Genomic DNA, 13,271 nt, shown 5'->3' with positions numbered 1-13,271 from the left:
AAGAATGCTGTGGAAATGAGCCTTTGATTTTAATAACACATATACCTACTGGTTTTTCAAATGGGCATCTGAGACTGCTCAAATTGAGGTAAGAATCAGTTTACACAATCAAAAATGTACTACCTTACCTCTGGAAGAAAGTTATGCTTTTTTATAACCTGATACAGCATCTCATGTGTTTCAATAGCAGGTCTAATATCACCCTTCAACACCTAAAATTAAAAAATAAAATTAACACTAATTCACCAAGCATAGGAATAATACTCAAAGTTAAAATCACTCACAGTGTGTTCATGTAAAGCTACAGAGCAGTCACTACATACTGTAATTATTACTCCCTATCAGTGTAAGTCACAGATACTCCTTAAGATATTTTTAAGCAAAAACAGTGAACTCATTAAAATTATTGCCTGTGTAGAACAAGGACCTCTGACATTTAAGAGAACTGGGGTGAAAACGTGATTTAGTTTGTCTTAAAGATGTCAACAGCATACAAACTAGGAAATCTGTCACTAGACTACTAAAAAGGCAGGTTAATTGGAGTATTTTCATGACTAGGAGTGAAGGAAGCAAATTACATGGACATACCTTTCCTGATACTCAAAACAGCCAGAAAAGCCCATTAACTTGCATCATAGCATTGAAGTGACTGGAAGAGTGGGTACAGAGAACACAGAATCCCAGAATGGTTTAGGTTCAAAGGGACTTTAAAGCCCATCCAGTGCTACCCCCTACCAAGGGCAGGGACACCTTCCACTAGCCCAGGCTGCTCCAAGCCCCATCCAACCTGGCCTTGGACACTTCCAGGGATGTTCCCTCAGTATTTCTGAAAATCAAATCACTAAGCTTGACTTGAAAATCATGTATCCAACCCAGTTAATCATTTCCTTGTTATTAAAACCATCTGTACATGGGTTTTACACCTTACCTGCAACCCAGGGAAGAAAGCGAGCAGAGAATCCATCCAGGTCCGAGCATTTAGCATTGGTTTATGAATGTGAACATCAAGGAGAAGAGGTGGCTGGCTGATGTATCTCATTATGGCATCATAGTGCTGCCAAACATCAGAAAAAGCAGGAGTTTGTATATCAATTTATTCCCCAAAAGAGAGATGGATCACCAGACTGGCATTGTATTTGAATGGAAAAGCCAGTACTACACTCCCAATCACTGCTACATTTTGCAGTGCCACTAATCTCTAGTTTGCAAACTAAAATTGAGTGTAGTAAATACTGAAAAGCTCCACAGTATTACACTTGCAAAACTTACCACGTTTCCAAGGAATACACATACACAAAAGTATACCCAGCAGCCATGTGATAAACCAGGAACTATCACAGTTAAGGCACATTTGTTTCAGCTGAATTTTAAAGCACACTCTAAAGGAAGCTGAAATTGCTTTCTCTGAACAACAGAATTCCAAAGCATATGGATCTCAGGAGGAAAAGGAGATTAAAAAACCCAAACAAAGCAGCTGGACCAGATGGTTCAGAAGAACTTTAAAATTCTTCTTTAAAAAACCCATTAGGTCATTTGCCACATTGCTGACTTCCAATCCTAAACTTTGTTTTCAGAAGGTGCAATCCTGAGCACACAAGCCAAACTGACAGGGAACACTTAACAGAGGAAACACTTAACTCAAGGAAAATGTAGCACTGGGGGCTGCCCTTTAGGACCATGAAATCATCATTACACCTAAAGTATTACAACAGGCCTTTAACTACGGAATTACTCCACTCTAATAAAAAATCATGCTATATGATATAAAATCCTATTATGATCTAAAATGTTTTTAATAGATATTGCTATTTTCAAAAGAAATAATGCTTTTATGAAAGAATTATAATGCTGACAAAGTTGCTCAGTAATTTATGAATTTTAAAAAATCTAAGCGTGGTTTTCAGCTTGTATACTTAAATGTATCCTGGGCCTGAGGATCTACAGTGTAAAGCAAGATCCACATTTTGATTTTCTTGTTGCTCCAGGACAGAATGAAATTGTACAATGGCTTGGAATAAGAGGCCCTTACAGAAGGGCCTTTATTGTACAATTCTTTTACAGAAACATTTGCAGTATTACACTCTCCCAGGTGATCTGGAAATACAGCTTCTCCCATACTGGGAACCTGGCGAAAGGCCTAAAAGGTTCTGATTTTTACTGGATGGGGTTAAAATAACTGCTCAGGTGGCAGCTAATCACCCAAGATTAGCAAAAACCCTCAGTAAAAAGAGCTGGCACTAAACACAACCGAAGTCACAGAAATTCTGCTGAAGACCCCTTCTCAGGCTAACAGCTGACAACACAATTACTCTGAAATTTGTACTGCAGAAGGCACAAACCTGAGCAAGGTGTTAACTTACCGTGTTAAATCTTTCCAGGAAACTGTCATCTCCCAGCAAGACATAGGCTTTTAATAAATATTCATAGTATGAATCTATTCCTGCTCCGACTCCACTATCTAGGAACAGGAGAAAATAAAAAGGTGGGTTTACTTTAAGTAGTGGTATGGGTATTTACCGTATATTCCCACTTTGATTTTAAAGGCTCTTCCAGTGAAAGGAAAAGCCTCCTTTCACTGGAATTAGGGCGCAGATTGAAGCAGAGACACAACACTGTGTGTCTATGCCAGTGCACACAATAATATGGACAGACACGCATTGAAGACACTTATTTCACTTTTCTCACAGGACACCACTTCTCCCATCCTATTTATATTTTTCCTATGTATTTATAACAAAGTCTCTGAAAATTCATCCCAAGGTGTTTCCCTCTCGGTGTTAAAGAGGATCAGGGAACACTTTGCCGTGAATAAAACCAGTTTCTCTACCAGAGAGGGCTTGGCCCTCTCAGAGCAGAGCCAGGCTTTGGGGCAGCAGGTTTCTCCACTACCTATCCCATTAATATTTTAAACAGTCCAGGTAAGCGTGCTGGGGGTGCGTGAGATCTCCCCCGCCCCAGAGCACCCGTGGTCCCTGCCTGTGGGTCAGACCCCCCACCTTTGCGGACCCAGTCTCCAGTGTGGATGTTAATGGTGACCCCCACTAAGTTGCTGCTGCGCTGTCTCTTCTCCCAGATAAAATCCAGTGCCTTCCGGGCATACTCCTGCAACAACAACAACAGGGAATTAGGGAAACACAGACACTAAACTCTGTCATTCTTTCGGCTAATTCAGTTAAGATGCAAGGAAAGGAATAGGATGTTTCATGTCTAATGATTTCAGAACTCCTAATCTTCAGAACATTTATCTTGTTTACTTCTGTATTACTCTAACTACTTTCAACCAAAATTATTTCCTGTGATTTAAAAAATGATTTAAAAAAAAAAATCAAACCTTAGAAGAAAGCCCACAAACACTACAAATCCGAACAAATGCAAATGTTTTTGTGCAGCACAGCTAAAACATCCATTTAATGAACTCAGAATTATTTTTCTAAAATTACAGAAATGTAACAGAATGCTAAAGACCTAAGCCAAAAAAAAGCAAACCTCAAATATAGATGTTCCTGTGAATCTGCTTAAAGCTGCAAACTCAAGGATCAAGGTACCAGCACAAGCCGTACAGGTATCAGTTTCTGTTCCTGTTCGTGCTTCTGGATGCCTTACACCAAATTTTAAGTTAACCTAGAGAAAAACAGAGATTATAATCTTTATTTTTCCTAGGTGAAAGAATTTACATTCCTGTAATTGTACAGCAAGTATATAATCTACGCTCTTTCTAAAGACAAGAAAAAACCGATCCCTTTGGTTTTGCTTTGCCAACTTAAACATGCACAGAGAAGTATCTACAAATACCCAAAATCTCAACCCTCCCAAACAAGGACTTGTTGCCTGGTTCACTAGACATTTGAATAAGAGAATACACTCTAAAAATCTAATTCTAGCAATTTTTTTTAGCAACAAATAAGGAACTCAGAATATCACAAGTGCTCCTGGAAATTTAGTTTTGTAAATATCTCACTACTCCTGGCTCCTGTGAGTACCTGCAATTTATCAGCTTTTGATTTTCTGTCCACTTAGCAAATATAGACACGATTTTGGAGACAGATATAAAATCAAAGCAACAGAAGTCTTGATTACAGCTGTAATCCTGCATTACAGAAACTGAACTTACTCTTGGATAAGGGAGACCACTAGTGGTGTTAAAAGCAGGTAGAAGCTTGTAGCCCAGTTCCTTTGCCATGTGCAGGAGTTCACCATTGTACCACTGCATATATTCACCTTTTTCTTTCAGCATAATTGCCACTGAGTGCCCACCTAGGAGACCTCTAAACACAAGAGAAATTATCCACATCTCAAAAGGTATGTTCATCTGAACAGCAAGGACAACTCTCTACAATTTAGATGACATGTACATAACTGGCCCTAATTTTTAGACTGCTGATGCAATCCCCATTATAATCAAGGTTAGCTACCAGTATTTTGGAAGCAATTCTTCTTGTTTATCACTGGAATCACTGATTCATCAATGTTAGACAGGAAAAGCAACCAAGACCTCTAAAATGGCATAGAATAACTTCAAATTACACATTCTGATCCTGCATTGAGCCCCAGAGGTCCTTTCCAAGCTGAAATAATCTATGACCCCAAGTATCAAAATCTGGTAAATCAAGTATTGAACAGAGCCATTTCCAAGCCTGTTTCTGTTAAGCAAACCCACTGCTCCCTCAGCATGCATATGGGGCTCTTAATCAGCAAAGCTGTGCCTGCAGCAGTGAGATGGGGGGCAGCTTGATCCAGTACCACTGCAGCCAGTCCTGCCTTGCATTTTAAAACTGCTCTCAGGTGAACTGACAAAGGCACAACTGTTTCAAATAGGTGGAACAGCACAGAAAGGTGTCTTAAAGACACTGACTAAAATCCACAATTTTAGGAGTTTTGAAAACAAAATTTACTCACCCAAGGACTCTTATGTTGGTTTCAAAGACAGACACAACTATGTCATTATCTAAATTAACATCCTTTATTACTTTTTTTACAGCCTCTTCAAACTCTTTGGTTTTATTTAACACCTGGAATACAACAGTGAGCAGGTGTTCAGTTCCAGTATAGCTAATGCAGTCACAGTGTATTTGTATACAGAATATTTCAGTGCACACACAGTCACCCACGAAATACGTACATACAATTAAAACCAGAAATACATCAGTGGTTATTAAGAGGTGCCCACCACTAACTGAGCCTCTTGCTTTAGACTGTAAGGGAAAACAACAAACTCTTTGTGTTAAATTAGAGCCAAAAAAGGCAACATTAAGAAGTATCAATGAAATGTGAAGGAACTGCTGTAGTTTTCTTACTACAACCAACTCCAAACTCCACCCTCACAGCACTTCAAAGTTCCCACGACTAACAGTCACTTCAAACAGAGCCAGAGATCAGTGATCATGAAAAAGAAATCTAAAAATAAGTCTGAGCATCAGAAGGCAATCTCTTTGTTTTATCAAAGCTTATCAACAGCTTAAACTTACCACAAGAGTGTCCAAGGTATCAATTAAGGTCAGTGAAAACCTATGAAAGAAAATTTAAAACAGATTTACTATAGATCTGTATGTGTAGGAATTAAATGATTTTTAATAGTAACTGATACCATGGAAGAAAATAAAATTCTCACAGACCACCAGCTGCAAAAAATTTAACGTGTGATATCAAAACCTCCTTCTAAGTTTCTTCCCTTTGCTAGTGACCAGAATAGGAGCTGATGAAGAAGCTATGATCACAGATACATTTATTTACTGCAAAGCCTTCTAACTTCTGGTAAGCAAATTTCATTTTTATTCTTTGTCTCCAATCAAATCTATTAAGAAACCCATCAAAAAAGTTTAAGTCTTTTTCCAACCTCTGTTTTACTTTTTTTTTCAAAAAAAAGGAAAAATGTTGAGATCAAAAGCCATTCCAAGCTAAATTTCTCCTACCAGAAACTGTTCCAACACTAGCAAGTGGTAGGCTTAAAATAAAGAACTACTTTATTTACTCTAAAATAAAGAACTATTTTAACAGTGTCCAAGGCTAGGTTGAACAGGGCTTGGAGCAACCTGGACTAGTGGAAGGTGTCCCTGCCCACGGCAGGGGGTGGCACAGGATGGGCTTTAGGGTCCCTTCCAACCCAAACCAGGTTGGGATTCTGTGATTATTCTGTGAAAAGAGAGCATCAAGTCAGCTCCACACTGTCTGAAACAGGAACATCCCAACAAGGATCAGAGGTTTTTTCCAGGGCTGTTCTAGTGCATCCCAAGCTGAGGGGACCTTCCCCATCCCAGGAATTATATCTATAATTGTATCTTAAATGTGTCTGATTCCAACAACTGCTCCTATGCTAAGAAACACCCACAACACAGAACAGAATTTACAGAACATGATAGTGTTAAAACTGAACACTTTGGAACAGTTAAAATTGCCTACTGAGGAGCAAGCACCAAGGATTTCAGCAAGTGCCCAATGTCTGAGACCTTGTAGGCAACACGTAACAATCAGAATTCTAGTAAGTCTTCCTATATTACAATTCTCTTAAATCTGTAACGACATAATGGCATTCTGCGAGTGCTGTTTTACAAGAGACAGAGATTAGCTAAGGACTATGCACAACTGCCTAACAAATCCACAACTTTTTCCATACAAAAGGAGGGAAATGATGCATTTCACAGCTATATGGAAGGCTCCTGAGTTCTCCAGGGAAACAGGACTGACCCAGCTGCCTCACCCTGTCATTTTGTGACTGCAAAGGCTGGCAGAGAACACAACTGATGAGGCAGCTGGCATGAAAAAGGATTAGATAAGAAATCTGCTACATAATAATGTAACTAAGTATAAGGTACAGAATAAAGCACGTATACAGAAAAACAATAAATACATACAATAATTTAATGCATCTAAGGGGATGAAAGGTATTTTTACTCAAATGCTTGTATGTTTAAAAAAGGTCGTTAAAAAGAATGCATGACCAGGATTCAAAATACATTTTCTTGACACTTTTCATCTGCTGTGTCTTTAGATACCTCCAAGGCAGCAAGATTATATGGAAATCTCTAGACTAAGGAACATTTGTACATAACAAAACATAACCAAAGTAACATGCTCATTATCCTAGAGACAATTTATAAGCAGTATTCAAGAGAAGGATTTCAGCTTTGATTACCACTATTGTACTTAGAGACATTAATCAGTGATATAAAAAAAAAATCAGCTACTTGTAATTAAAGAATTTGCTCTATAAACTGCACATATTCAAAGGAATCAATTACAAATTAATTTAGAGTAAGTCAACTTTGCCTTTGATTATTCCATTTAATATGGAAAAAACCAGTCCTTAAATCTACATTTTGCTAGCCAAAGGATTAGTATTTTGTACTATTGGCTCCCTTAAAAGAAAGAATAGAAAACATGTCTGAAATAATGTTTTATACTTCTGCAAAGGCCTCAGGCTATCATACACATGATAATCATTAGACTGCCTGTTTTCAGAAAACTTTCTACTTAAGAAAAGCATTTTAATTATCACTTATTAGGCCAGCATCACAGATAAGAGTTTATTGCTCTGTTTAGCTGATCATGAACCCTTAAAACCTCTACTACTAATACCAAAAATGTCAGCCCACATCTGGAAGGTTTCCCTATGGAAAATACTTGGAGAATGGTTAAAAGAATTATCTTTGGATCTCATTCACTGGTCAATTCTTTTCTTCTGATTAAGGTACAATTTCACATCAGTTAACTTCACAATAATAAGAATACTTCTTACAAGTGTAAGTTTCTGGCCATATCAACTGAACAAACAAGTTTTATGGGCTGCCAATTGTACTTCTACTCCTAGATGTTTACAGTGACCATTTCAGACACTAACTTTCCCAAGGCATCATCCACATCCCCTCGACTTGGCTCCTGACCCCGCACTCGTCCACGACAAGTTAAAGGCATGAGTTCATCAGCTGGATACGCATGCTCCTGTTGGGAACAAAACAGGGGAATCAGTTACAGTGCTCACAGCCACTCCTGGGAGCCTGTGAAAGGAATCCTCATCACGCTGTTCTTCAGAAAAACTGCATGGACATCACAGAACCCTGCAGGTGGGAAGGGACCTCTAGAGTTCATCTTGTCCCAGCCCTCTGCTTGAGCAGGGCCACTCAGACCCAGCTGCCCAGTACCACATCCAGACAACTCCTGAGCATTTTCAAGGAGGGAGACTCCACGGCCTCTCTGGGTACCCTGCGCCAGAACCTGGTCAACTCCACAGTGAAAAAGTGTTTCCTTGTGTTCAGAGGGAACCTCCCATTGTTTGTGCCCATTTCCTCTGAGCACCACTGAGAAGAGCCTGGCTCTGTCTTCTTGACAGCCTCCCTTGTTAAATTCTCTGGAGCCTTCCCTTCTCCAGGCTGAACAGCCCCAGCTCTCTCTCCCTTGTTAGATTCCCTGGAGCTTTCTCTTCTCCAGGCTGAACAGCCCCAGCTCCCTCAGCCTTTCCTCACAGGAAAGATGCTCCAGGCTCTCCATCACCTTGATGGCTGGTCCTTCATGGACTGCACAATGAACTCAGCTGGCTGGGGGTGACAGTCAGGAACAGGTTAGAGAACTCAGGAGTTCAAACAAAAAATTGGTGGATTACTACATAAGGCATAAAAGACAACATTCACCAAAAAAACCTTAACAAGACTGAGCCTTTTACAAACATAACTGACACTAATATGACAAATATAACACTGACATCAGTAGTGATGAATCTTAAATATATCTAATTCCAACCAACATGAAATTGCCTCCTTTAGAAGCTCAACACAAGTGGTTTGGGATGGAGCCTTTCTCTTGATTTCAGCAGGAAACTGGCTGAAATCAAGTACTGACATCTCCAGTTTAACTTTTAGTGGAGAACTAACATGTGGCGGGATAAAAAACTTCAATTGCTGCACTGAAACTGCAAGTAAACACATTCAAAATCTTTCCAAATATACGGTACAGAAATAATCTATATTCAAACATGAAATAAAAAGGAAAAAAGAGCATTCCTCTATAAATAAACAGCTCTTACAGCAACTTCTTTTGAAACTGATGGTTTGTTTCCCTGTATACTACCCTCCTGAGTGTTTTGGTCTTTGCTCAACTCTTTGTTCTCCTCAAGTTTAACTACAAAAGGCAAAATCTAGATCATTTTAATACAGCTCAGATGTTTCTGAATATCTCTGCAAAGTATTCAGAAAAACAGATTAAAGAAGTACACAACAAAAGCAATGTCAAAACTGAGATCTCTGGCTTAAATTTTGGATAAGAGAAGTGATAAATAATATGGAAAAATAAACTTTTAGTTTTACAAATAAAGAACTAGAAGCATTTTGAAAAATAAAAGTTCACTTATTCTCTGCCTGCAGCAGAGAATAAGCAGCTACTGAATTATTTCCCAACTTGTCACTGGCCTCAACTGATTGACATTTTCACATGTTCTGACAGCCAAGAAGAAAAAATATCCCCATTATTACAAATATTGTTGAAGGACTGAAAAAAAACAGCAGATTTTTCTCAAAGCTGCTGTTAACAACTAAAAAAAGACAAAAAAAAAAAAAAGAAAAAAGAAAAAAAAAAAAAAAAAGACAAGGGAGTTTCCCTTGCAATCAAACACGAATTTTCAGTCTTCTAAATATGGATGTCTAAAATATGTATTAATAGAAACAGAAAATCAGAACTTTTCAGCTGGCTGTTTCAAAAACACCTGCAAAAATACTACATTCTCCTGCTGTCACAATCAAGTCTGATACTCTAATCTTTTCTTCAACTTTAAACAAGCAAGTCACATTTCTCTGTTTGTTTAGCGCTCCAGCATACGTGGCAAATAAATATCCTTTTGGCTTCAAACTTTCCAGGATAGCTGAAGTTATTACTTTTCTTCAAACAGAACTTTCTTGCTTCAGATGTGGCAAGACCCCTACCAGTTGCCAGTTCATCACAGATCCTTGTAATATTTTATTCAATTTTGCCAAATACGTAAGTTTTCCTTCAGGGAAACCCAAGCCAAGTGTTTTTCATGGAACCAGATTACAAAAATTACTACCAAAAAGCCTGATGTTTAACTGCTAAAGGTTTCAAAAGTACAGAGATTAAGTCAAAAGGTCTGGAGAAACTACACCCCTTTGAAAATCCTCTTGCCTGGTTTTCTGTCCACTCTACAGTTCTGTACCTCTCTCATGCTGTATAAAGTTGTAACTACTGAGATTTTAAGCTTGAATTACATAATTAAGTTTATACTATAACACAGAACATGGGACATCTGGCAAGATGCTGCCAGGAGACAGCAGTTTGTGCTGCAGGAACTGATGCAACTTGAGACGGGTTTCTGCAACAGCCACAAAGAATGTGCAAGAATGTCCATATAAAGCCAGTAAGAATTAATATTTTATATTTATCTAGGCGACATCTACAGTTTCTCCTCAGAAGTATATTACTTACAGAATATTCAAAGTAATTATTACTTGAGGAAGTCCACTCCAAGTAACTTATTTATTCTTAAGCTTTTCTAAACTGAGCCATCCCAGGGTGGGTGGAATGGCTCAGAGATCCAGAACTGAAGGACATCGGCACAGGAATCACAAGTCAGAGCAAAAGAAACCACAGCCAGTGTGGCCTATGGTCATATGACAGTCACATCCTGGGCACAGGCTGGAATGCCTGGATATGGCACCAGATCCCCTTTCTCTTCTACAAACAGTTTGTAGAAGAGCCCCCAAACTGCATCTGACATGGCTTACTACTGAAGAAATATTAGATGTAATTTCTACCTACAAAATAAATAAGATCTATTTGTGTTCTCCAGAATCTCATGCCTACAGACAGCTCTTCTCGAGCTTCCTTTTCCTAGAATTTCAAAGCAAATACTTTACTGCTCATAGCTTGACACGAGATAAACTGATTTGGGAAAGATCAGGCACAGATTAGGAGAGTTACCACAAGCAATTCTTAGTTACCACTCTAAAAGCCATCACAACCCTCCTGAAAGTAGTATATGTTCTGGTCTTTTTAAAGGCTTTACAGGTGCTGTTACTTATTTTAGCTCTGTTTCAACCCCCCCTTCCCGGATAGTTCTATAGAATGTCATGTACTGTGGTTGCTTTCTTCCCCAGGTCAGCAACAACTCCTCTGAAAAACATCAAACAAGTATTTGACTTACCATATAATTGCTATATGCATGATCAAACATTTCAAGCACTTGACTTCTAAAAAAGAAAAAAGAAAAAGCATTAGTGGTCTGTCTCCCAACGGTCTTTAACACACCATCTTACATGCATCACACTTCAATATCTGAGTATCAGGCACAGGTCCTCTACTAACATACTCTACTCAAGTAAATGAAATATAGAATAATAATTTTTCTTGATTCAGATACTCTGGTCCACACCAAAAAGGAAAGACTCTTTCTTCACCTAACATGAAATTATTTGGGGATCTCTTGGCAAGCAAATACTAAAGAAAACCCTTACATTTATTTCATATGTTTGAAAGGACAGAAATGCTTCTAGATATAAAAACTCCCCAAAAAACACATTGTTTTTTTATAACACAGCACTACTTCTGATCATTCCTAACTGTTTCACGAAGGAGCCCTGCAAGCAAAAAAGGATGCTAATTTCTACCATCAACATAATTCACAATCTCTGCTGATAAGACCAAACATAAAAGAGCCAAGAACACCACAATTATATTGTAAATATCCAATTTAGTTCAATGACTTGGAAATTTAAGAAGTAGTTTTAACTCATCAAGTACATTAAGGCATCAAAAGAGCAGAGGATGGTGCTTTTCCCAGGTGCCTCTCAGGTTGCAGCAGGTAAAATCCCAGATAAGCACACAAAGCTGCTGGGTGATGCAGAAAACAGAAAATTGCTTTAAACTTATATTTACAGGCATTTTCTGTGACTGACATGATCCTGTCATTAAGTACAGAGATCACATTATTCAGAAGTGAGCCAGCTCAGTGCCCCCAAACACAAACCATGGCAGGACATGGCTTGCACATGCCTGGAGCATCAGATGATATTTTAAGTGCAAGTTATTAATGAAAAAATTTTAAAACCAATTGGGGAATGAAATTTCAACTCCTTGCGTAGCCTCATGAAGAGAACATATAAAAGATTACACACACAAATTACCCTGAGAACCCAAGATGGAAAACCCCACTAACTGTAAACACTGGAGTTAAATATCAACTTATACCCAACAGCTGGACTTGGTGATCTTGGAGGCCTTTTCCAACCTTAACAACTCTGTGATTAACAACTATCAGAGTATCCAGACTGTTTCTCCAGCAGACTTTTTGCATTATTTTTCTGTACAACTGACCAGTGGATTGGAAGAGGACGATGAAACTGTCCCAGTAACATACTAAGACAAAATATGCTTGATTGCCAATTTGTTTAAAAAAATCCCACTCCACGCAGGAAAATGTATTTCCACCTACGTTGTAATATTTACCCTTCAACTAAAAACTACAATAAAAGAATCAGCCCCTTACATGCACGGGGGACCGAAGCAGTTTAGGTTACATACAGGAACTAGGCGGAACACACGTAAATATTTACCTTTTTTATGACTCCCGCACTCTCACAGAGGCACGGCCATAATTAAACCAAGTATGGATTTAGAGTTACCTTTGATCACCTTTACCACTAGCTCGACGCAAGCCCTGGCTGAAACCTTCAAGACGAGCTCCCAAGCACTGACGAGTTACAAGTTCCCACAGCACATGGCTTGACCCCACACCGGAGAAGGGGCCGCGTGTCCCCAGCAGCCGGGTGATCTGGCCCGAAACACCCGCCGGGGTCCGGCACACGCAGCTCCAACCAGGCTGGGCACCGATGCCACGCGTGCCCTGGAGTGTTCGGAGGGAGAGGGAGGGACAGGGGACGCGGTCCCGAAGCTCTACACCCGCAGCAGCCCAGCCCACCCCAACCCCGGGGGCAGCGCACACCCCCTGCCCAGCACGGCGGGGCCCGGCCCGCCGTCCTTCCTTCCCTCCCTCCCTCCTGCCGTCCCTGCGCTCACCCCAGCCGGCGCTTCTCCTCCCTGCTCATGGCCCCGGCTCCCGGGGCGGCCGCCAGTACGGAGGAGGCGGAGAGCAGGCCAAGGGCCAGGAGCTTCCAGGGCCTCCTCCAGCGGGGCCCCCGCTCCCCGGCGCGGCAGCCCGGAGCTCCGCTGAGGGCCATGACGGCCGGCCGGGTGCCCGCTAGTCCCGCTGCGGGCCCATGGCCGCTCCCGCGGCTCCCGGCGCAGGAAGGGCCCGACCCGGCCCCTCCGCGCGCGCC

The 13,271-nt window shown here is 40.2% G+C and overlaps 1 protein-coding gene across 4 annotated transcripts in view; it reads right to left on the bottom strand.

Moving 5' to 3' along the window:
* Positions 1 to 13,271, bottom strand: part of EDEM3 (ER degradation enhancing alpha-mannosidase like protein 3) — a 25,767-nt gene extending 12,496 nt beyond the window's left edge. For 3 of the 4 annotated variants that reach the window (XM_032117817.1, XM_032117818.1, XM_032117819.1), the window contains exons 1-11: positions 13,012 to 13,271; positions 11,141 to 11,186; positions 7,835 to 7,935; positions 5,466 to 5,505; positions 4,897 to 5,009; positions 4,112 to 4,265; positions 3,487 to 3,621; positions 2,997 to 3,102; positions 2,361 to 2,458; positions 929 to 1,054; positions 129 to 212 (exon numbers count right to left, since the gene is read on the bottom strand). In XM_032117817.1, the coding sequence (XP_031973708.1) occupies positions 129 to 212; positions 929 to 1,054; positions 2,361 to 2,458; positions 2,997 to 3,102; positions 3,487 to 3,621; positions 4,112 to 4,265; positions 4,897 to 5,009; positions 5,466 to 5,505; positions 7,835 to 7,935; positions 11,141 to 11,186; positions 13,012 to 13,172 (1,164 nt within the window). In that variant the 5' untranslated portion in view covers positions 13,173 to 13,271. The remainder of the gene's footprint in view (positions 1 to 128; positions 213 to 928; positions 1,055 to 2,360; positions 2,459 to 2,996; positions 3,103 to 3,486; positions 3,622 to 4,111; positions 4,266 to 4,896; positions 5,010 to 5,465; positions 5,506 to 7,834; positions 7,936 to 11,140; positions 11,187 to 13,011) is intronic. The other variant, XM_032117820.1, reaches the window with a different exon arrangement.

The sequence above is a fragment of the Corvus moneduloides genome, chromosome 9, assembly GCF_009650955.1.
Source record: "Corvus moneduloides isolate bCorMon1 chromosome 9, bCorMon1.pri, whole genome shotgun sequence".
NCBI classification, from domain to species: Eukaryota; Metazoa; Chordata; class Aves; order Passeriformes; family Corvidae; genus Corvus; species Corvus moneduloides.
The sequence above is the reverse complement of the archived record's forward strand: the minus strand, read 5'-3'. Positions and strand labels throughout refer to the sequence as shown.